Here is a 25,233-nt window from a genome sequence, read left to right as displayed (position 1 = left end):
GATCATAGAAAGATAACGGCTGGATAGCCCATAATCAGCCACACTTTTCAATAATTCCCAAGTGTAAGATAAAGCATACAATCTTTATATTTTCTGATTATATTAGTGAGTGTGTATTTCATATGACATCATCTATTACCATACGTACCTTATTTTTGCTGGGAAACGAATACAAAGACGAGTCAGCAACTCATAATGATGTATAAACTTTTAATCAGTTCATTTCATACACTTCAAGTGTAATAGGCATATCTAATAACTTAATAGGGAATGGTTATAGAGTAAAGAGGTGGACTGTACAGTATCGCAATTTTGTATGAAATATTCAAAGAACAGCAAGACTTTTTTATCTCATTCTAACAATGACAGTGATAGCAACATCATATACGTCAACTTGACGTAAACACGAAAGTCATTATCACCAAATGAAAATGAACATTCATTTTTGTTTTCTAACATTGATTTACTAAAAAAAATATATAAAAATCATGCTAGTGAAACATTCGAAATGCACGTAAAAGATGTTTTGACATTTTTTTGAATGATTTCGAACATCCTCATTTGGGCATTTAAAGTGGAATCATGTAACAGGTTTCGTTAAAAAGCAACGGAGCAAGATAAGAAACATATAGATTGGTATAGGACCACTATCGGAACATTTTTATCACAGTTGGGTATGGGAATCTATAACTGGATTTTTTTTTGTATTTTTGTTTTTATTGAAAACTATAACATATGCCATGAAACAAAGTACATACCATACCTGTGAAAGTATGATGCTCGATGGAGCATAAATGAACACACAACCAAGACAACATAATACAATACAATACAATACAATACAATACAATACAATACAACACAACACAACGAAAATATCTCCCTGCATATACAGTGGAGTCCCGCCATAACAAGAGCCATGGAAATAAATATTATTACGTTCTATAAAATAATAATTACATGTATTGAAATTACACAATAACAGGGAGAAGCATTCGCAATAATTTGAGATAACGGCCCGGTGCCACTTTTGAAAGAAAAAAGAATCAAATACAGATTTGTCGACTATTAAAAGGTAAGCTCCCCACCAATTCTCTCTAAAGGGCTTTTTACACTTGTGTTTCTTAACCCCGGACTTTCTCTGACCCAGGACTATCGTTAGTCCCGTACCAATTTTTTCAGCTTTTTACACTCGCCAATTAGTCCCGTACTATCTCTTGTCCGGGGCTAAGGAGAAAACTGACCTTTTTACACTCGTATTTCTTAGCCCCGGACTTTCCAAATCACATGAATATTCATAATTACGCTGTGTACTGTACACGTACACGCACGCACCGGCAGCACTTGATTACCTCGTTTCTGATTGGTCAGTGAGGGTCGGACTTCGTCTCCGTCGCTTAGCCCAGGATTATTTTTTCGTTCTGTTTACACTCACTTGCTTGGCACCGCAATTGCGGTGCTAGCACCGCAATTGTGGTGCTAACCCCTGCTATTTTGCAGGGCCAGATAGTACCGTACTATCGGTGGGGCTAGCCCACTTTGGCAAAAACGAGTGTAAACAGAAAGTGGGCTAAGGATAGTCCCGTACAAACGGTGGGGCTAAGGTCCCCCCCCCCCCCTTAGCCCCACCGTTGGTCCGGGGCTAAGCAAACATTTACAAGTGTAAAAAGCCCTTTACATAATAACAAGGGCAAATGCCCCATCCTTCACTCCAAAAGCACTAAAACGACTCTGCCTAGGTGGAGCTCCACTGCATATTACCCATGTCTGCACAAAATTAGAATTAAAATAACTTTCCTTTACTGATTAATCACTGTGGTACATGTACGTAGGGGAAGAGGAATCAAACAATTATATAAATGAAAGTGTCCATTTTTTAGATTGAGAGCCCAATTTACCCCTTTTCTCAGCTATGTTTTCTCAGCTATTTATTTTCATTCTTTTTTGTTTCATTCGAACAAAAGACATAAAGGATAGAACATCTAAATCTACCTGCTAAAATTTGCAGCGAATTATATAATATTTCATACATAAGAATAATCTATAACTTGAAAATTGTTTAACGTTTTCAGCTTATTGGTGGTATCACTAGCAACGACACATGCGCATTGGAAGAGGTGGTTATGTTATCATCTTACAACTCTCCTATTGATATGTACACAACATGGCTTTAAAATTGGGTCTGTTTGTTTTGTTTTGTTTTTTCACTGTCGATGATGCAGCATACGAAACACCTCTGTCCCCTAAAAATCACCACATTATTTCAGAACAGTTTTCATATTCTTATGGATTTCGCTTGAAGTAACTTCATTTTGTTTAAATCTAGTTTCATTTTGTTCATAGCTCAATAGGAACCATTTGAAGTAATACCCTCTTCCACTATTCCTATATAAATGGCCCTAAAAACGTAGACCTCTCTGAGCCCTTCTTGGAAACAAAGATCATACATATCCAAACGTTTCATTAAGCCATCTTTTCTGAATGAACGCACCGAAATTAACGGGCCTTAATCGCATGATGGAGGCATTTGGGGTCTCCTTAATAATTGCTAACTTATAATGCCCTATCCTCAATCGCATTAATTGACGAAGAGGCCAATCTACCTTTCCTCTGGTATGCTTGCTTAAAAAAAAAAACGGAAAAGAAAATTAGAGATTAACATTTTTAATATATGTTTATGTGTGAATATTTTCACTTTATTTGTTGGTACATTCGGTGCTCTTTGCATTTCCACCCTATGAAATATGAGGCATGTATCTTCAAGATGAGACTGCAAATGATTGTGCTTTCTTACATTAGTGGCTTTTATTAATTCTCATACATTCTTAAGTTTGCTCTGTTCCCCTCATTACCATTTAAGCTTTTGCTTAAAACACCATGGACTGTCAGATTGTACAATTAGGTAGTATGAATTATTCTCTTATGACACATTTTCTTACTTCTTTTGCATCTCCGTCATTCCGTCATTTTGTTAAAATTTGAGATTTCACGTATTTACACAGTGCGTACTAGAAAAAAGATGATTATCATGCGCCTATTTACGTTATGTGTGCCGTTATTTTGAAATCAACGATTTCTATTTTCCTTTCCTTTCCTTTAAGTTTTGGATGAGACTATTCATCTGACCATCAACGACTATGAGGTTGTTTATCAAATGTCGATGGAAACCATCATTGACAGACAGGTCTGAAAAGTATTTCCTTTCCCATATTATTGTGTCAAATGTATTTTCAGACAGACATTACAACTCTTTAAAGCCATAAATAAGTTATCAAGTTTATAGAGTTCAGCCGAATGCCCACAGTGCGACCTGCACTTGCGATCTCTTAATAGCCATCTCGAGATCGCACCAGATCGCCGCGAGTTAATCGCTACCTTATTCCGCACGCGATCTCTTCACTGCCCACTCTGCAACCACTTTGGTTGTCACAGCAATTTGCCTTTCGACCAATTTCCGCGCATGCGCGCATGGTCGAGGAATATGCAACTTGCGTATTCTTTCGCACCCAGAACTTGTCACGTGTCCAAGGAGATGCCTGTCTGCCTTTTCCTCCAGGAATTGGTCAGGCTAGCTTTATTTTACTTTTTGTTTGTTCATGAGCTTTTAAAGGTTTGTTATTCTTATTCTTTCTAGGGTTTCTGCTCTGCAGATCAACCATGATAGCAGTCCTACCAGATTAATCCAGCTTGGAGGCCCCTCCGACCCACAGATTTTCCTTTCTGGACCTATTGTGGTACCCGACTGCCTGCACAGTAGAGCAAGTCGTGGTCCCTTTTCCATTACAGGATTAGCTCTTCTTGCTCATGTTATAATGGGGCTCTCAATGGAACAGACATTGTCTTCTAACATTGCTGTTTTATAACATGTGGCTGAAAGGGGAATTCAGTCTTTCAGTGTGTTTCTAGTGCTTGACGTTTCGAAGACCTACATAAAACCGTTATACCGCAATATTTACATACTCGTTAACATATGAAAAAGTTCTACATCAGTGGTTTTCTTGAAGACTTATGTTCCATGTAGCGTTCATTTAGGAATTAAGTGATCATGATTTATTTACACTATTTTTAAATCCACAATGTGACATGTATAAAAATATAAACGCGGGAACTTAGAGTTATGTACATTTATTACGCTACGGTAAGATCAAGCATTCCTAGACACTACCGAGCCACTAATTAATATGTGTCTTCCGGTCATTTGACTGTGTTTCTCTCAGTCTAATCATAGGTCAATCAGAGAGGTAAAAGGCCATTCATTTTCTTGTTTCTCGACAGCGTTTTTGCGAGTCCTTCCCAGAAAAGCATTTGCTGATATCTTTCTTCGCTCCACTGAAAGTAAGGCTTATTCTTGCTAAGGAACAGTCTTACCAGATAGGGAAGCTGGTTGTCCGGAATGTCCTCCCGAAAAACCATGACTATGTTTTCTAGTTGGACGTCGTTCATGTGCGCCACAGCCATTTGGAGCGTCATCAGGAAGATGGCATCGTTGACAGACGCGTTGCTGACGATCACGAGGTTTTTGAAGCTATTCTCAATGACCCGATCGATGGCGTCATAGCGCGTACTGCCCAAGGGCAAATCGTCGTCGCCGCACACGATCCTGTTGCGAAGGAAGTCTGGAAGATGCTCCTGGACAGCTACCAGAAACTCCTCAATTGCCCAACCCTCGTCTTCATCAGGGAAAATAATGTTGAGGTCGTATCGGTAATCCTGATGCTCGCGTGCGTCCTCCAACTCGTAGTATCCAACGACAAGGAGCTTTAAGTGGAAACACTTGTAATTAAGCCACCATCTGTTTCGCCAGGCCAGACTTGACCCAAGAATGCAAAAGACAATCAGTGCACTTGTAGCTATGTAAAGAGTTAGGTTTGGCCCACAAACATAATTAGGTTGAAATTCTAAGATTGATTTTCTAACATATTGCGAAATAGATTGCGGGGAGCAAATTGTCTTTTCCGGCTTTAACAGGGTCATATTACCATGGTCAAGGAAGCTTCTAAACCAAGAAAGGTTGCAAGTGCACGAAAGGTGATTCTGAGATATATCAAGATATTTCATTGGAAGGAAAGTGTTTTCTTCTATTCCAGTGAGAGCATTTTCGTCTAAGGAAACCCTATACAATTTGCTATTTTGTCTGAATAGATCCTTTTTAAGGTTTCCACTCAATTTGTTTGTACTCAAGCTCAAGAAGCGCAGGGACGTTAAATACTGAAGGTGATCTGAAGTAACAGAAAAGATATTGTTTTTGTCAAGGAGCAACTTCTCTAGGGACGTCAAATTAGCAAACAATTGTTTTGGAATGGTCACAATTTCACAATTTGAAAGAAACAATTGTCTTAACTTGAAGAGACCATCGAAGGTATTAGGGTTCAGAGAGCCGAGCGGGTTTCTTTCTAAGAAAAGTGACTCAAGAGAAGACAGAGCAACAAATACTGAAACATCATTTATCACTAGCTTGTCCGCGACAATGTTGCCGGAGCGCAAATTTAGCGTGCGGAGTATAGTCAGCCCATTGAATAGCGAGCTTCCCATTCCAAGGCTGTTATGCGATAAATCGAGCCATAACAACTTGTTCAGATATTTAAACGGGGCTAATGAACCTGTTCGGTATCCGAGGTAATTCAAATCTAAGCTTTCTAGATTACTCAAGCCTTTAAAAGCGGTAGAGGTCATTTCACGAATCGGGTTTGATGTTAATATGAGATATGTCAAGTCAGACAGAAAAGAGAACGGACCGTTTTTTAAAGAAAATATATGATTGTTTGACATGTCCAAGGTCCGCAGGTGGCTATCTTGAAAAAAACTTCGTGGAATATGCTCAATTCGATTAATTGATAAATCTAGGAAGGTCAAATGTTGGAGCCTTGTAAACAGCTGAAAGTCCAAGCGAAAGAGCTTATTGTCGGACAATAGCAGCTTTTGAAGATTTGGAACATGTTGCAGCACCGGTTCCGCGATAGTTGTCAGGAAATTCTTGGATAGGTCCAGTATTTGTAGAGATGGTAGACCCTCAAATGTGCGATTTTTTAAACTTCTTATCCTGCATGATCTAAGACGCAATAATGATAAAATATTCAGTCCAACAAAAGCTCCTTCTGACAGAGACGATATTAAGTTCGTTGAGAGAGAGAGGTTAACTAAGGGGGGAATGTGGAGAGTGGTGTTGATTCGGAAACCGCGGATTCTGACAATCTTGCTGCCTTCTAGGGTCAGATACTGCAGTGAATCCATCCCAAGAAATGAATCAAGAGTCAAGTTTTTCAGGTTATTTTTGTTCAGTTCTAGACCACTTACATGCTTCAAACGCTGAAACACGCCAAATGGAATGTATGCGATGTTGTTTTTATACATTTTAAGTCGGTTGATGGTTGCCGTTGCTAACGGTGCAAAGTCATTTACGCTAATTTTTCTGATGTTATTCTTTGTGAGGTAAAACGTATTGATCTTCGTAAGAAGGCGTCCTGTGAAGCGAAATTGCCTCCCGGAATTTGCATCAAAACTGACTTTCGATGAGGAGCGTAGATGATTTAATGCTTGAAGGGGGATCGACGTGAAATTACTATGTGAAAAATCAATAAAATATAGATTTGGATTCATGAAAAACATGTCTGCATCCAGGTTGATGAGATGATTGTAACCAAGGATCAGCTGCTCGAGACTTCGAAGTGGGTAAAAAGCTTCCTTCATGATATGCTTTAACGGGTTTCTCAACAGTTTTAATATGGTGAGTGCAGGCACATCAACGAATGATTTATTGGAGAGGATTTCTATTTCATTCAGACTCAGGTCGAGATTCGTTATATCTGGTGGTAGATAAGATGGTACTTCCCGAAAGCCGCGTTTGCCACACCTTGCTACAAACTGTTGCCCTTCATGCCAAAACGTGCAAGGATAATCTGATGAAAGATCGACGGATTCGCTGGACTCTCGTCTCCTGAAGTCAGGGCTACAGTTACAGGGGAGAATGATTGCGAAGAATCCTATCAGAAATATAGAAGCCATTGTGAAAGCTTGTCGACCGAATTCGTGACGTTGTTGCAAAACGTCCAATACGAGACAGAGGCAACAAATTGTTGACGCCATTCAGCAACCTCCCCTTCGCTGCTTTGCCTGAACAATACGAAAAACAAAAAAAAAAAAGTGACGAGGGGAGGAAGAGAAGCATTATCACTATTCCATACTTCAGCCCTCATTATGATAAACGAAGACATGTAATAGTATTACAATGGAAAACAGGATGGTATTATGCTGAATTGAAATCAATACATGTCATTATTAGTACCGCAAAAGATGACCGAAGCACAACCACCGTCCCCTTTCCCCTCCTAAACACAAAATATTAAAGAGCTCTTTGTCGGTAGTGATGGAATGATATGACTACTTTAAATGTGTAAACGAATGAATCTCCAAATTTGGTCCTCTTTTCGTGCAATTTTGACAATATCAATTGTATAATTTAACTCTAGTTGATTCTGTCCCCATTGATGAAAGTACTCTTGAACACGAGGTAGAATGGCATTTGATGTACATGTGACTTATGTACGCTTTGCTAATAGAGGCACTTTCAAAGATCAGGTTGTTTTTGAAATACCTGTATCTTCAAACATTCATTACAAGATGGTGTTCAGGGATATTATCAAGCTTTCAAGTTTAAAATCGCTATGGGCATCTTTTTTTTTTTTTTTTTGTTCAGATGCAACCAGCTTCAAACATTGCTTAAACCAGTGCTGGACCGCGAAGCTCTCTCAGGTGTGCCGCAACGTCTCCCAAAAATGAAATAAAAGGGAGTCGGATACGATCTCACTGGGCCTGGAAAAAACAGACAAACTGCAGGAGCCAAAGTAGGCCTGGGACTAGTAAAGGTTAAAAGTGCATGTACTAGCTTAACCCAGTAGAGCGAGTTTACTCTGTACGTAGCGTTTTTGGATCATGTCCATTTGCAGAATCAACTAAAGTGATCTTATACTGAGCAATACCACATCATGTTCAAGTTTGCCGAAAAAAATAGACAAATGTAAACTAAGAAGGGAAAGATGATCAAGGAAAATCAATGTAATAGATGTAAATTTTCACGCTTTTTTTTTCAAAGCTGCTGAATTAGCAGCAACGACATACTGTATATCAATAAAACGAGTTGTTTGCGCAACGGACCTTCCATCGTAAAGGTGATCACGAATCTACTGAAAGTACGTGAACGATTATCCTGACAATTATGGCATTACTGGGTACTGGGGTAAGTATTTTAGCTGATATAAGGTAATTTCAAATTATCAAACGAGATAACATCAGTTTCTTGATTACTTTAAAAACAGATATTGAAAGTGTTTCACCTTTTGAAAAATAAAACACCTGCAATTTTAACGAGTTCTCATGTCTACACCTTCACACAACGACTACAACAAAACGAACCAAACAAAAAACAACAACAAACTGAGCATTACATTTTGTTGAAAATAAAGGAACATAATTTCCTGTAGTGGACACATTAAGAGCGTTTTCAAATAGACTTGTGAAATTGAAATCATCTTGTAAATATATATATATATATATATATATATATATATATATATATATATGTATATATATATATATATATATGTATATATATATATATATATATATATATATATATATATATATATATATGTGTGTGTGTATATATCCGTATGCATAAAATAACATAATATGTTGTTAACAGGGCATTAGATAGACCTACGCTGTGGTTTTCTGATTTCTGATTTACAGACTTATGATTTAGCATGCTACAAAAACGAGACAAAAAGGTTGTTGATAATGAACGAATGACAAGAAAATATCCTCAACTTCTCTGGTGTTTTTAAAATGCTTTTTTTTTTCAGTACCTATAAATCAATATATTCCAAGCAATTAACCAGGGTGAAAAAAAAAAGATTCTAACCCCCCCCCCAAAAAAAATCCTTTCACTAGACTTATCCACCAGTATGTGGAGTCTATTTAAGACACCTTAAAGGACAAGTTCACCTTCATAAACATAAGGATTGAGAGAATGTAGCAATATTAGTAGAACACATCATTGAAAGTTTGAGGAAAATCAGACAATCCGTTCAAAAGTTATGAATTTTTGAAGTTTTTGTGCAGTACCCGCTGGATGAGAAGACTACTGCAGTGTATGAATAACTTAGATGTCACATGCGTACAACAATATAAGGAAAATATAAAGAGAATTTCACAAAATTCCATCTTTTGAAAAAAGTACACATTCCCCTGACTCGTTACCGACAAATGTTATGCGTAATATTATTCCCCCTGCCTTTAGAAAGAGGCAAGTCAAGTGCTCTTTTATTATGCGAAAAAAGTGAAAATATGTTGAATTTTCTTTTACATTTTCTTTATACTGTTGTACGCATATGACTCACAAGCTGTAGTAGTCTCCTCATCCAGCGGTTCCAACACAAAAATTTAAAAAATTCATAACTTTTGCATTGATTGTCCAATTTTCCTCAAACTTTCACTGATGTGTTCTACTAATATTGTTGCATTTTCTCAATCCTTATGTTTATGAAGGTGAACTTGTCCTTTAACATCTCTCAATGCATTCCTACCGTTAATCCTGGTGTATCGCTGAATATACAATTTTTGAAGAGACAGTTCCCTTTGCTACTGGATTCAAAGCTACATCTTTTGGCAGAAATGAAATCTAGTGACAATCTTTTCATATCGTTTACCTCTGTGAACGTCGTTAGATAAAGTATGACTACTCAAATAATGCCAACGCCAGTCTCTGTCAACGATCATCTCTTTCAACTTGACGTAGACATTTGGGTTTTTTTTTAATCACACTGACGATTGTCAGTTAAACTTGTGACCTATACTAGCGGCAAATCAATTCCTGTGGGGTACCGGACGTCACAATCTTATCGGTTGTGCTTGAATTTCAATTGGTTCTCCCGAGCACGTTAGCATCGAATATAAAATAACACATCAATCACTCGGAGTTACTCTCAGTGGCGTATCTAGGGAAAACGGCGCCCGGGGCAAGCGCGAAAATTGCGCCCCTAATTTCTGAAAAAGACTATTGTTCAACCCCAACCCCATCCCGGTAGGGACTTTAAGCAAAGTCCACATGATATCCTTTTCAAGCCCTTAAAAGGGGTCTTTTGAGGGTGATTTAAATGTAATGAATTTTGATAAATTTTGGCGAGCGAGCGCAGCGAGCGAGCCGAAAATTTGTGTATTTCAGCTGACAAAAGATGGAATTCTTGTCATTTTTTGCTTATCAAATCTTACAATTCTAATCAAGATAGTGACGGCCTTATAGATAACGATTTATCTATACCAACAAACTGAGTACTTTAAAAAATATTCTAAATCAGAGGGGCATTTCATGCCAAGAAGAAGCAAGGATTTCAGTAGCTTTTAACAGTTTGTCAGACGAAATATATGACAAATTGCTTCATGAAATGCCCCCCCCCCATGTACGCGCGAGTGAGCCGAAATTTGTATATTTCCGCGTCATCATCACGTTTTGTTCTTATCTCCTTTTTAATTTTGATAAATTTTGGCGAGCGAGCGCAGCGAGCGAGCCGAAAATTTTTGTATTTCAGCTTACAAAACATGGAACTCTTGTCATTTGTTGCTTATCAAATCTTACAATTCTAATCAAGATACAATGTATAGTGACGGCCTTATAGATAACGATTTTTACCAACAATTTGAAGACTTGAAAAAATATTCTGAATTAGTACGAGCGAGTGAGCCGAAATTTGTATATTTACGCGTCATCATCACGTTTTGTTCTTATCTCCTTTTTGTTTTGATAAATTTTGGCGAGCGAGCGCAGCGAGCGAGCCGAAAATGTTTGTACTTCAGCTTACAAAACATGGAACTCTTGTCATTTTTTGCTTATCAAATCTTACAATTCTAATCAAGATATAGTGAAGGCCTTATAGATAACGATTTTTACCAACAAGCTAAGGAATTGAAGAAATACTCTAAATTAGTACGAGCGAGTTAGCCGAAATTTGTATATTTCCGCGTCATCATCATCACGTTTTGTTCTTATCTCCTTTTTGTTTTGATAAATTTTGGCGAGCGAGCGCAGCGAGCGAGCCGAAAATTTTTGTATTTCAGCTTACAAAACATGGAACTCTTGTCATTTTTTGCTTATCAAATCTTACAATTCTAATCAAGATATAGTGACGGCCTTATAGATAACGATTTTTACCAACAAACTGAGGGCTTGAAGAAATACTCTAAATTAGTACAAGCGAGTGAGCCGAAATTTGTATATTTCCACGTCATCATTACGTTTTGTTCTTATCTTGTTTGATTTTTTTTGGCGCCCCCCCCCCCCCCGTATGTTCGAAACCGTTGGCGCCTTCTTTTGATCCAATTGGCGATCGCTTCAGAACGAAAGAAATTGCAGCCGCTGCTCAGTGAAACATTTTGCCTGCTAAATATAAAATGACATGTGTGAACACAATAGACATTGTCATTTTGTCCGCTTCATCATCACATTTTGTTCTTACCTTCTTCTTCTATATAAAATTTAGAGAGCGAGCGCAGCGAGCGAGCCGAAAATTATATTTCAGCTTACATAACATGGAATTCTTGTGTGAACACAATAAACATTGTCATTTTGTCCGAGTCATCGTTATGTTTTGTTTTTATCTTTTTTTGATTTGGTTTTCTGCCCCCCCCCCCCAATTCTTCCTTTCCCCCCTTCCGGTGACTTTCTTCTTCTTCTTCTTCTTCTTTTCTTTTTTCTTTTTTTCTTTTTTTTCTTCGTTTTTTCTTTTTTTTCTTCCTCTTCGTTGTTTTTTTTTTTGCGCCCCCAAGGAGTGGCGCCCGGGGCACGTGCCCCCCTTGCCCCCCCCTAGATACGCCACTGGTTACTCTAATGTCATAAAGCTGTCATGGGCATTTAGTATTGTTTTATATACATCATTTACCAAACTCCCTTAGTTTCGGTTAATAGGTTTGGTTGGGGTCATCCAACTAGACCGACACTCACGAGTCATACAGCCCACGACTTCGACACGAAAAAACAGGTCTATGAGTAATACAGCTCACGAGTCATACAGCCCATGGGTTCGACACTAAGCAACAAAGCCCATGAGTTCGACAGATACAACACGGGGCTTGATGTGTCGGTCTCGTGGGCCTTGTTAGCTATAATAAAGAATCTGAAGCAGATATACATGGGTGGATCTATGATCCATTACACAAAGTTGGGTGGAAAAAACAAGCAAAAAGGTGAAAACAAACGAAGGCAAAAATATTGATTTTTTTTCTATTCTAATGCGTAGGGTAAGAAATATGACTGGAAAAAAAATACATACTTATAGCTTCTTTCATGAAGCTTCGCATTATTCTATCAATTAAAATGTAACAGCACTCCCATGTTCAACTTTGCTTCTATGGGTTAAATCTAGATTGATAAAATTCGGAATCAATTATGACATCACAGCGCGGAATTTTATATGCAGCCATCTGAAAATATTGCCTTAGTTTCTAATTCATGAAGAGCTGACTAATAACTTAGCATATTATAAAAACAAAAGAAATGTTTTGAAATAGTAACATGATAGGCATGCAATCTAATTAGATTCTGAGATAGATTTATATTGAGCTCCCAGAGGACCTATAGACCAATGTGATTATGCCTCCTAGCATTAATCCTGTGTTAAAAAGCGATTCTGTGGGCGAATCCTCCTGTCTCGGGATTTAAACACCAGGTAGGTTGCGATTATTCAGTACATTTTTTACAAGTCCCAAGCAATTCTCACCTTATTCTTCTGGCAAATCGGTGAATGGAGATTTCTTGTTTTGAAGAAAGAATTTTTATTCCCGCTGGATTAAGGGCCACACGTGGGGTAAGCAATCACTCTCTTCTATAAACCTTGGTATGTAAAAGGATGGGCTACCATAAAGCACAAGTCTATCAAGTCTTTGAATGAGACAAGCTCATCCAGCTTGCCATTTGCATTCTTTAACTATCACATTGGCAATGGTATCACAAGCGTTAACCATGCCAATTCGACTCTTTTCCGGTACTGGGCATTACTTCCTTATTGTTGCGGTTAATCCCAAATGGTTGTCTAATTTTAGGATGTCATAAAAAATAATAACACTGGCAAATACAGTTTTGGAGTGCTTTACTGTGATCAAAGCCAAGAAAAATGTAATTAGTGATGGCAACTCGCTGGTATCTTTTGGCATAGTATTGAGCAAATGCCTGTGATGTTTCCGTTGTGTATCGGCTCATGTGATAAAGTACGCGTTAAAGCAATTTTATATCAAATACTTCCTTCTCGGTGTTACACTGTATTGTCCCATCCTTAAAGCGGAATTCACCGCAGACATACGTGTACATTAAGATAATGCAACAATATGCATATAAAATGTCAGTGAAGTTTGAGGAATATCAGACAATTTGTTCCAAAAATATGTTTTTTTTTCAACTTTCCATGCCGCCATCGGTGGATGAGAAGCCTACAAAAGCTTGTGACACCAATGCAGAATAATGATATAAAGAAATTATAAAGACACTCCAACATATTTTATCTTTCTAGTACATTGAAAGGGTAATTGACTTATTTGTTTCAGAAATCAGTGGAAATGATATAACTGTTATAATCATGTCATTAACAAATCGAAGGAAATTGTCTGCTTCATTCGAAATTAAAATTGTGGAGATCCACAAACTGGTCTCCCTTAAGCACGAAGAAAAGTCTGTAAAGCAAAATTTTTGTATCATACAGAATATTCATGAGACAAAAATTGTGAATGTTTTGATACTTTTTCTTCTTATATTGCAAGGCTCTACTGGAATTTTGCAGTGAATGATGACAACGATTTTTAAGATCGATGCACATGTCATGTTAAAAAGAAGACGCAGAGTATTCGTCTCCCATTATCTGATGATGATGAAAATTAAACGACCTTTTCCTCTGTAAAATCAAATATCATTAATTGCATTCATATGGCGTTCCCTCCATAATGACACAACAGAGACGAAGAAAGTCAGTCTCCATAAGAACAAGGAAAGAGTTTAATAAAACAAGATATCTACATTGTGGTTTAATTGAGATATTTGGGGTTAAAGCTGCTAAAAGCAAAGAAGATTAATAAGAAAATAAAGATAGGTCTTATTTGAAAGCGCTTCTTCAAGAATATTCCTTGTAATATTTAAATACTATTGAGATACCACTGGGAAGCTTTTATTTTGCTCCCTCTGTAGTTGCACTACGTTGATATTCTTAAAAATAGCGCTTTGCACATTTTGTAAGCAAACTCTTCAAATAGAAAAATACATGACTTCGATATCGTAATGATACGGTGTAATCCATGGGTAGATTATATTGAATATTCACGATTCACAAACATTATCAGTAAAAGACAAGGTAATAAGTATAACATTATGTGAGATATCATTCATAATTGCTGTACAATCGCATCTGATATGAGCACACATATCTAGTATATAATTGAACTTGTTGTTAAAATGTATCATAGTCTAGATTACATTTCATATTGTGATTCATAGCAAGAGCAGCGTTCCCTTTCCAGGATGGGGGGGGGGGGGGGTGGCTCTTCCAGTAGGGACTTTTTAAAAATATACATTGCAAAATAAATGGTACATATCTGCTTGAAAATGGTAATTTGATAAAATAATTAGGGATTGCAGTTGAATGTCATTGCTCCTTGAATTAGTCAGAGTACATTTTTTTATATTTCTCCGATTTTTAAAATAAGATACCATTTTTTTTTGAATTACCTAACTTTGATGTACACAATAGATATAAAATCGTAATCTATTGGCCACACCGTTTGTTTGTTTGTAATTCATTCATTCATTCATTTATTTCCATATCAAAACATAACATCTACAAATATCAAAACACAATTGCCTTAGTACATTTACACTTTGAATGGAGGGACCATAGAAAGCACACACGAGGCTTGTTGGAAATGATCCCCTACAAACAATTATCAATACATTTCAACTAAGCAATTATCATACAAATTCAATTGATAAAACACTGCTATGCAACAATGCAACACTACTATAGTGAGCTAACTCGTTACACTATCCCATCGAACTACTTCTACATCATGTTTGGTGGTTAACACCGAAAATTTTGTATTGAATTTTCTTCCGTTTGAATATTCATTTTTGGTCAGATTCACATCATTTTGTGACTTCCATAACGTTGAGAACTCTATTTCCTTAAGAACCTTCATTTCTTACAGGCTTTAGCTTTTTGTTGGTTTCGTTTATGTTTCTTCTCTTTCTCTCTCTCTCTCTCTCTCTCTGCCCATTTGGATTTTACACTTCTCAGCATAATGGTCATGTGCAAATTGAACTGTATATTGTTCATGAGGTGTATTTTGTGTTACCAAAAAGTACATGCATATGAACATGAACATGCATATACCATAGAAGTGAACCACTGTTGTCATTATGGTGTGTATTCTTGTGGTGTGGTTCAAGTGCAACACGTTTTCCTGCCTCTTTGAAAAACTTGGCAACATTACCTATACAATCTTCTACTTTGCGTAGGACCAGCTGTGCACGCGGGCTTTCGGTGTCAGTCATATAATTGAGGCCAAAAAAAAAAAGTCCAGCATGGATTCACAAAAATAATGTTATGATCATGATGACAATATCAGTTTTATACTCCACTCAATGATTGGTTGTCGTAAATGTATTTCTTCGATAAAACACACACACACACACACACACACACACACACACAGTAACGAGATACTGATCATGGTCTGCGCGTTTGAAATGTTACTTCAAGTCAAGATTGCGATCACTTTACGAAAGATCTGGCTGCCAAGAAGATTTTGAAATCAATAATGGTATTTGCTCTGACTCTTCTTTTTATCTGATTAAATTCGTATCTGACTGAGCTATATATTGGCAAATTTAAAGAGGTAAAATGCCATTCATTTTCTTGTTTCTCGTCATTGCTTTTGCCAATCCTTCCCAGACGAGCATTTGCTGGTATCTTTCTTCCGTCCATTGGAAGTAGGGTTTATTCTTACTGAGGAACAGTCGTACCAGATAAGGCAGCTGGTTGTCAGGAATGTCCTCGCGAAAGACCATGACGACGTTTTCTAGTTGGACGTCATTCATGTGCGCCACGGCCATTTGGAGCGTCATCAGGTAGTTGGCATCGTTGACGGATGCATTGCTGACGATCACCAGGTTCTTAAAGCTATTCTCAATGACCCGATCGATGGCATCATAGCGCGTACCTCCCAGAGGCAAATCGTCGTCACCGCACACGATCCTGTTGCGCTGAAACTCCGGAAGATGCCCTTGGAGAGCTACCAGAAATTCTTCAAGAACCCAACCTTCGTCTTCATCGGGGAAAATAATGTTGAGGTCGTAACGGTAATCCTGATGGTCGCGTGCGTCCTCCATCTCATAGTATCCAACGACAACAAGCCTCAAATGAAAGCACTTGTAATTTAGCCACCATCGGTTTCGCCAAGCCAGAATTGAGCCAACTATGCAAGTTAAGATCAGCGCACTTGCAGAAATATAAACAGTCAGGTTTGGTCCACAGACCTTACCAGGAAAAAATTCTAAAATTGGTTTTCCTACAAATTGTGAGATAGATTGAGGGGAGCAAAGAGTAGTTTGGGGATTGCTCAGTGTCAGATTACCTTGGTTAAGGAAAGTTCTAAACCAAGATAGGTTGCAAGTGCACGAAAGATGATTCTGAGATATATCAAAATGCCTCATTGGAAGGAAAGTGTTTTCTTCTATGCCACTTAAAGCATTTTGATATAAGGAGACCATGTACAATTTTTTGTTTTGCCTGAATAAGCTTTTATTAACGTTCCCACTCAATTTATTTGTTCCCAAGTGCAAGTAGCGCAGTGACGTCAAATACTGGAAGTGATCAAAAGTAACAGAAAGGATATTGTTCTTGTCGAGATACAGCTTTTCTAGAGACGATAAATTGGCGAATAATTGCGTGGGAATGGTTGCAATGCTACATTTTGTAAGATGCAGTTCTCTCAACCGGAAGAGGCCATCGAATGTATTGGGAATCAAAGTGCCGAGCGCGTTTCCTTCTAAGAGTAATACCTCAAGATAAGAAAGTGCAGCCAGTACAGGACCAGTATTTAGAACGAGTTTGTCCCCGGTAATGGCGGCTGAGCTCAAATCTAGTTTTTGCAGTGAGATAAGTCCATCAAATGACGTGCTGCCTATTCCAAAGTTGTTAAATGATAAATCAAGGAATGTCAACCGCTTGAGATATCTGAAGGGGACTGTTAATTGTTCTAGAAATCCTAGACTTCTTAAATCTAAGCTTTCTAGATTGCCCAAACCGGTAAAACCACTGTAGGACATTTTGCGAATCGGGTTTGATTTGAGTATGAGATACGTCAAGTTGGACAGAAAAGAAAATGGCCCGGATGTCAAAGAAAATATACGATTTTTTGACATGTCTAAGGTTGTTATTGAAACATCCTGGAAAAAACTTTGAGGAATTTCGACGATTTGATTCGCTGATAAATCTAAAGAGGCCAGATGTTGGAGCTTCGCTGAAAGCTGAAAGTCCAAGAGAGAAATCTTATTGTCGGACAATACAAGCTTCTGTAGATTTGGAACTCGTTCCAGCACTGGTTCCGCGATAGTAGTCAAGAAATTCCTTCCCAAGTCCAGTATTTGCAGTGACCATAAACCCTCAAATGTGCGATTTTCTAAACTTCTGATCCTGCATGACCTAAGATGTAATGATAATAAAACATTCAACCCATTAAAGACTCCTTCGGATAAAGACGATACTCTGTTCATTGAGAGATATAGGTTTAGTAACGGGGGAAAGTTGAGGGTGGTGTTATATCGGAATCCGCGGATTCGAACAATCTTGCAATCCTGCAGGTTGAGATGCTGCAGTGAATCCATCCCAAGAAATGAGCTGAATGTGAAGTTTTCTATATTATTTTTGTCAATTTCTAGCCCCTCTACATGTTTCAAACGCTGAAACGCGCCAAATGGAATGTATGTGATATTGTTTTTATACATTTTAAGTCGATAGATATTTGCCGTTGTTAACGATATAAAGTCATTTACGCTAATCCTTGTGATGTTATTCATTGTGATGTAGAATTTGTATATCCTTGTATGAAGCTCTCCTGTGAAGCGAAATTGGTTCCCGGCATTGGCATCAAAGTTCACCTTCAAAGAGGGATTAAGCTGGTTCAGCACTGTAAGAGGAATCGCAGTGAAATTATTATGTCCAAAATCAAGGAAAAAGAGATTCGGATTCATTAAAAACATGTCGGCATCCAGGTTGATGAGATGATTGTAACCCATGATTAGCTGTTCGAGGCTTCGAAGTGGATAAAAAGTTTCCTTCATGATATGCTTCAGCTGGTTTCTCGACAGCTGCAGTTTCGTTACTGTAGGTAAATCAAGAAATGACGTATTGGTAAGGGTTTCTAGTTTGTTCAGAGTCAGGTCGAGAATCGTTAAGTCTGGCGGTAGATAGGGCGGAACTTCCCGAAGGCCGCGATTGCCACACCTTGCCACAAACTGCTGACCTTCGTGCCAGAACGTGCAGGGATGATTGGATGAATGACTGGCGGATTCTCTGGTCAATCCGCGGGATTCTCGACTAGGAAGCGCAGGGCTACAGCAACTGGCGCAGATGAGAAGACTGGCGAGGTGCCCCGCTAAAAAGATGGAAGTTATGGCGAACGCTCGTTGGCCGGTTCCTTTTTCGCGTCGTGACATCTTTGCATATCTTGTGGTACGAACGACTCGCAGACAACGAATTAGTGTCATACGAAATCTCCCTTTCGCTGGTCTGTTTAAACAAGGGAAGAAAAAAAAAACTATTTGAGGAGTGAGAGGAAACAGCATACTTCAGTCCTCACTAAAATAAACAAAAACTAATCAGGATGGTTATATGCTAGATGGAATAGAATAGTTGTCAGTACAATGATCCGTTGCAACGTGTGTACTATTGGCACATTTCATTTGTAACGTCAAAGATAGCTGGAAGAGAAAATCAAACTCTCGGGTCAGATAATTTGTTGGCGTTAATCATTCATGCAATATACTTTATTATGAAAATGTTTTCGTCAATACTCGGCAAAATGTTCATAGTACTTGGTATGTAAACAAGAAATATAATTTGTCGCAAAAGATAACGGTCATTTCCACCCCCCTTCTGAAGAGAAAGCATGAGAAAAATGCCATTCTGGTCCTGTTTGAGTCATATGGCTGTTTCCTATATAGATCCCCTTAACTTTTTTTTTGTTGCGATGTTGATGAAATTCCTGTTGTTGTGTCTGTTTGAGTTTGCCCCTCCCCCTCATTTGAAATAAACTAGAGCGCCATATAGAATTGCACTGGCATCTGCAGACTGTATCTGAATTTACTACTCTCAGCAAAAACAGCAGAAAGTAAACATTTTTCAGGTCAAGAGGGAAGAAATTTGAAATTTTACTTCAAATTAACAAAGTGTAAAGTAATAGTCGGTTCTTGCATATGTCTCATGAATTCTTAAATTCCTAAATTGAAAGACTGAAAAAAAAAGGAATTCTGTCAATTTTATCACCATAGCGGCTTACTCCATATGGCAATCAAAGTTTGAGTTGACCGAAAATTCTTATTTTCCCCTTCAACTTCCGACCTTTGCTTTTGTTTGAGGATATAAAGAGATAAAGGGAACGAAAACTTATTTCTGCTATTTCATTCATGCATCTCATTGTGTTAAATTGGTCTTTTGTAATCATTGCTATTTTGAAGCTCGTTTTTAAATAAATGGCAAAATGTTACAATTTTTACTTCTGTTCCTTGGAGGGAAACAAAAAAACTAAACCCAAATGTGTTCACTAATGTGTAAAGTTTATCTTTATATTTACCTAACAGGTTGACAGCCAAATAGAAACTTAATATGATATATGACAAAACAATTCTTTTCAAAATCTCTTATGAAAATATGAACTGGAAAAAAATGTTTCCTTTTTTTTAAATCTTTGCTGAGTATAGGTGACCCTGCTCCACAAAACAAATAAAAAGTCGCCAGATATGGAATTCTAGTTAAGAGCATATTCTGAAAGAGCAGACTTTAAGCTTTGTAATGATGTATAACTCAAATCAAATGGACTCTCCTAACCTAATAATCAAAACATTGGAAAGAAAAAGTGTGAACTGAGAAAAGAGGCTATGAAGTACAGTGTCTATTCAAGCGCTTAATCTTTACCAAGCCGTGCTGGCTGTGCGATGAATGGGACAAAAACAGGATGTAAACCACAGAGTAACAACAATGAAGTGATTATCAGATTAAACTGAAATTATACATGCCTTATCAACACATTCTTTCCTTAATTAGTGCCAACTTTCAAAGTAGTAGCATCATCCTTTCAAAAGTTATAGGAGGTGAAAGTGAAGAGTGTGTACAAGGTTTTTAAGAAATGTAAAGGGACTCCAAAGACACAATTAGTCACACAATTCTGTCGAAAAATGTAGAGATAAACTGCTAAAAACACACTTTCCTGCCCGTTTTATGATCCCAAATTTTAGCATAATGTAGAAGAAGACTTGTTCTTTCAGAAAATATGAAAAAGTCAAAATTGGCTCGGTCGACCAATTTCACCTATTTTCAGTCCTCATACAAAATCAGTGCGTACGACTTTTTGTTCGTTTTGTGGTGCACGGTCACATATTATAGAACTGTTAAACTTTTAACATGCTCTCTAAAACTTTGATATTAGAAGTTACTACATATTTGAAAAATATATATGAGATGGTAACTCTTTTCGTCTCACAGAGACTCCCAGTTAATTACGAATCTCCTTGTGGAGAGAGTATTTCAGTCCATATAAACTCATTGTGTCATGAATAGCATTAGCCTTATTTTTTTCCTATAAAACCCCACAAATTTATATAAAAATGCTTCGACTTTGAAAAATTGCTTTGAGGGTTGCATGATATACGTATTGACACCTTTTTGAGTACAACACAAGTATAGGGATAAATGATACACTGCAAAAAGTCCGGTGCTAAATAGTGAACACCGAGCTGGTGTTAAATTTTCGGTGCTCATTTATGATGTTAAATTAACACCTCCGGGTGTCATTTCCAACTTTTAAAATGTTTTTTGAAGAGTTTCTTAGTAACTGCATTTCTTGTTGATTTTTAATTTACACAAGACGATCAAGAATTTTCCATTAAAATACTAGATTTTTGAAAAAATGTGAAAATAAATTTACACCAAAGTAACACCAGCTGGTGTGGTCTCTTATTGAAGCTGGACGGGTGTTAAACCATTGATATTAACACCAACAAATATCAAATCAACACCATGTGGTGTCATTTTTGAATTAACACCAGTACAGTGTCAAAATAACACCAGGTACAGTGTCAAATTAACACCACGAAGTGTCAGGTGAACTCTTTTCAACACCATCACAGTGCATTTTTAACACCTGTGGGTGTGGTCCTCTATTGAAGTTTGATCGGTGTAAGATTTAACACCCATGGTGTTAAATCTAACACCGATGTTTTTACAGTGTACTATACTCCCTAATATCATAACTGGTGAGAAAAGAATATAAAAAAAGTATAAACAGGGTTATCGACACAGACTTGCAAAAAAAAAAATATGCAACGAACATTAGACATAGAACTAAATGGTATGTGGTTCAGTGAGAGCATAATAATTCTCCAATGCATTTCTGATTTATTAAGACATTCTGAATCAAAACTCGTCAAACAATGAAAATGGAAGCAGAGAAGAATTTAAAGTCATAGAATGATAACGGTACAATCAAATTAATTAAGAGTACTGGGGTTGATGGATTTCTTGAGTCGAGTTGTTTTAATTTCAACTGATTTACAAATTGCCCTCCATGGACGTATATGACCACCGAATTAATGTGTTTAATTGTAGCCACGAAAAAGATCAAGGGGATATATACTTTGGGACACGGATATACTAGTAAACCAATGACATTCTGATCCCTGGACAGATGTCTCATTACATTGATGTAGATGATTTGTCTATCTGTACTGAAGTTTTTATACTAGTACTCTTTTCCCAGACGACATCAAGTCAATTATATTTCCGAGCATGAACCTGTATGGAATAACAAGTCTTTGAGCACGACATTATGTTTATTTTTCATCTACTACACCTCAAAAAGTCAAGGAATTCTTACCTTCTGGTGTGTCGCTAAATGCAGATTTTTTTTTTTTTTTTTTTTTTTTTGAATAGAGACGGCTCTCTTTTGCTGCTGGATTAAGAGGTCACAAGCGCTGCAAGCAAGGACATCTGGTGAGGATTCTTTCACATTTTTTTTTCAATCACCTCTACAGGCCTGGTTTGGTAAAGCACGGGCTGCTACAACGTCAGTTTATTTTAACTTTCCCAGAACCAGGTCTTTCAACATGCCAGTGATATTATGGACTATCACACATGTAGACAATGGTGACGTATAGAGAGTGATGTATCATACGTCCTTTTCTTATTTGTTAGCCTACGACTGATTATCATTGGTTCTTTCAAGCAGGATCGCATCGAAAGCAATTATGCTAATGAATTTGAATTGTTGTATTCTCATAAAGACATGATAATGTATGCCGAGAACACGTCTTGTGGGTTTTTATGTGCACAGTATTGTTTGAAATACAAATACAGAATAATCATATGCCGATAACGTCCAGCGTGTCCTGTTTTCTCAATAAACCGAAACTATTTATAGAGGGCTTATTCTGGAAACAATTTTACCATAAAATTATAACTACTGTTTACATGTTGGGTTTATAACAATTTTTAACGTTGATTCTACTGATAAACATTGTAACATTGGTTGTTTTTATCTCTAACTCACATTTCAGAAGTATTTGAAGTACTAAAGCTAGGGCTTTTTTTTTCATCTGCAGTTGGGAAATTATGCGTTCAATGTCATTATATGTTGAATCATAGTCTTTTCCTTCACCTTTCATCCCCTTCAGTACACTGTATTATTGTATGTTTCCATCCTTTTCTGTATACCTATATATATATACGATACGTACGGGAATATAAACATATAGGAATATAAAGTAAACGGGAATATATCCACATGCGAATATAAAGTATAATTATATATAATATATATATATATATATATATATATATATATATATATATATATATATATCTTTTTTAAACAAGCTCCATACACACGAGCAAAGAGAATTAAGGGTTTGGGACGAACACCGATCTAGGGCTTTCAATAGCTCAGTCGGTAGAGCACCGGTCTAGTAATCCGGAGGTCTCGGGTTCGAATCCCGATGAAAACCCATTTTCTTTGCTCAAAGTTCTCACTATATATATATATATATATATATATATATATACACATAAAACCTTGCATGCTTCGAAAAGGTACATTACGAGGTCTTTTACATTAGTGGGACATATACATGTCCATCGAATGTTTAGACCAATGTTTTTTCAACACAGAGCAATTTAGATTGGGGCTGAATTTGATATATAAGACAACTTAAAAATAGAGTCTAAGTAATGTACTTCAATTTTTAAAGTAAATCCATCTAAGGAAGGATTTAGGATTATAGAGATATGTACAATATGACTGTGCATCACAAGGCAAACCATAAAGTTACACACTCTGATTTAACTTAAATACTCAAAATATGTGAAACGGGTCAATCTAGTCAATTTTTAGTTTTTCACATTTTCTAAACGAGCTCTTCTACGCTATTCAGCTATTTTTGTATGAGATATTCTTTATTCTAAGTTTGAGATGATAGAATGAATGCGATTTTTTGTAACATTTTCAATCTATATTCTCTTAATTGTTGTTTTTGCATCCTGTTGCTTTTTTTGTACCCTTCATAGCACAGAGCACGGCTTGTTAAAGACTAAGCGCAGATTGATAGACGTACTTGTGAACCTCTTTTCTCAGTAGACGCTTTTCCAGGATGGGTGCTTTCTATCCAATATTTAGAAAAGTTTAGTGGAGACCATTTAAATGAGTAGTACGTAATTTCAAAGCTTAGAGTCTGCTCTTCCAGAATCTAAAAATCCATGTCTGGCGACTTTTTGTTGATTTTTTTATGCAGGTCCACACACACACACACACACACACACACATACACATATATATATATATATATATATATATATATGACCCGCTGCAACAAAAGGATCCTAAAGTCGCTGGCGGCTCAGCCGAGAAAATCGAATTTGAAGTCACATAATCAAAATCGGTCATAACAATCGGATTTCTGTTTTTGGCATAATTCCATACTCTAATGCTATGTCTATCATCGGCCGAAATTTCGAAGCTAAATGATCAAAGAAAAGGCAAGAAATTAGCGTTTTTCTGGGCCATGATTTTTCCGACTTCCAACGTAACAGAAACGTGTCCGAAGATTTGGATTTAGCGCCGCAGCTAGACTCCGCCCCTAGCAACGAGGGAGTGGGGATCTTATTGGCCAGTGCGTGGCACCCTGATTACTGATTGGTAGTGCGTAACCGCTGGCACTAAGCTTGAATGAACATCATGGAGATTGGTAGGAGCATATTCTATTGTCAAGCGGTGAAAACTGTCTCGCCTCCCCTTGATCATGATAGTGTCGGAAGGATAACTTTGAAGGCGTTTTTCTCGAAAATCTGATATCCTCAAGCATTTGGCATGCGCTAATAAAATCATAGATATCTCCGCAACCGAGTACTTTTATGACTTGTGCTATATATGAAATTAAAGTAGAAATGTAAGGGAATAATGTCATGCAATTTTCAGAAAACTGTCCTCCCACGACTTTCGGATCCTTTTGTTGTAGCGGGTCACACACACACACACACACACACACACACACACACATATATATATATATATATATATATATATATATATATATATGTATAAATAAAGCTATTTGCAGCCATAAGCGGAAATGCGGAATAAATGATACTTTGGGGGAATTTTGATAATAAGCATGAACATATTCAGAAAAATGCAAATATTACCTTTTTCGAAAAAGTATACACTAATATAGGCTCAATGCAGAATTGAACTGAAAAGAGCACAAAATGCATTATACATCACTAAATTCTTTATGTTAATGAGAAAATACATCTAGCAGATAATTTATACCTACATTCCACCAATGACACACATCTATGCACACCCTATATATACACCCATTTTCTTTTGCATCCCTGACAAACTCCCCTACAGTGTATTGATGGTATACTGCTGCCG

The 25,233-nt window shown here is 37.2% G+C and overlaps 1 protein-coding gene across 1 annotated transcript; it reads right to left on the bottom strand.

Annotated features, from left to right (window-relative positions):
• Positions 1 to 15,916: 15,916 nt before the first annotated feature.
• On the bottom strand, positions 15,917 to 16,741 carry LOC139738542 (toll-like receptor 13). Its single transcript, XM_071649164.1, has one exon. The coding sequence runs from the start codon at positions 16,739 to 16,741 to the stop codon at positions 15,917 to 15,919; it is 825 nt and encodes a 274-aa protein (XP_071505265.1).
• Positions 16,742 to 25,233: the final 8,492 nt, after the last annotated feature.

Source organism: Diadema antillarum, unplaced genomic scaffold, assembly GCF_040938485.1.
Source record: "Diadema antillarum isolate AM-2024a unplaced genomic scaffold, OU_Dant_1.0 seq00000754_RagTag, whole genome shotgun sequence".
NCBI lineage: Eukaryota > Metazoa > Echinodermata > Echinoidea > Diadematoida > Diadematidae > Diadema > Diadema antillarum.
Note: the sequence above shows the minus strand (reverse complement) of the source record. Positions and strands in the feature narration are given on the sequence as shown.

Bases quoted from the DNA above. Each gene is read 5' to 3' on its own strand.
- LOC139738542 (XM_071649164.1), bottom strand. From the start codon at position 16,741: ATGAGGCATTTTGATATATCTCAGAATCATCTTTCGTGCACTTGCAAC.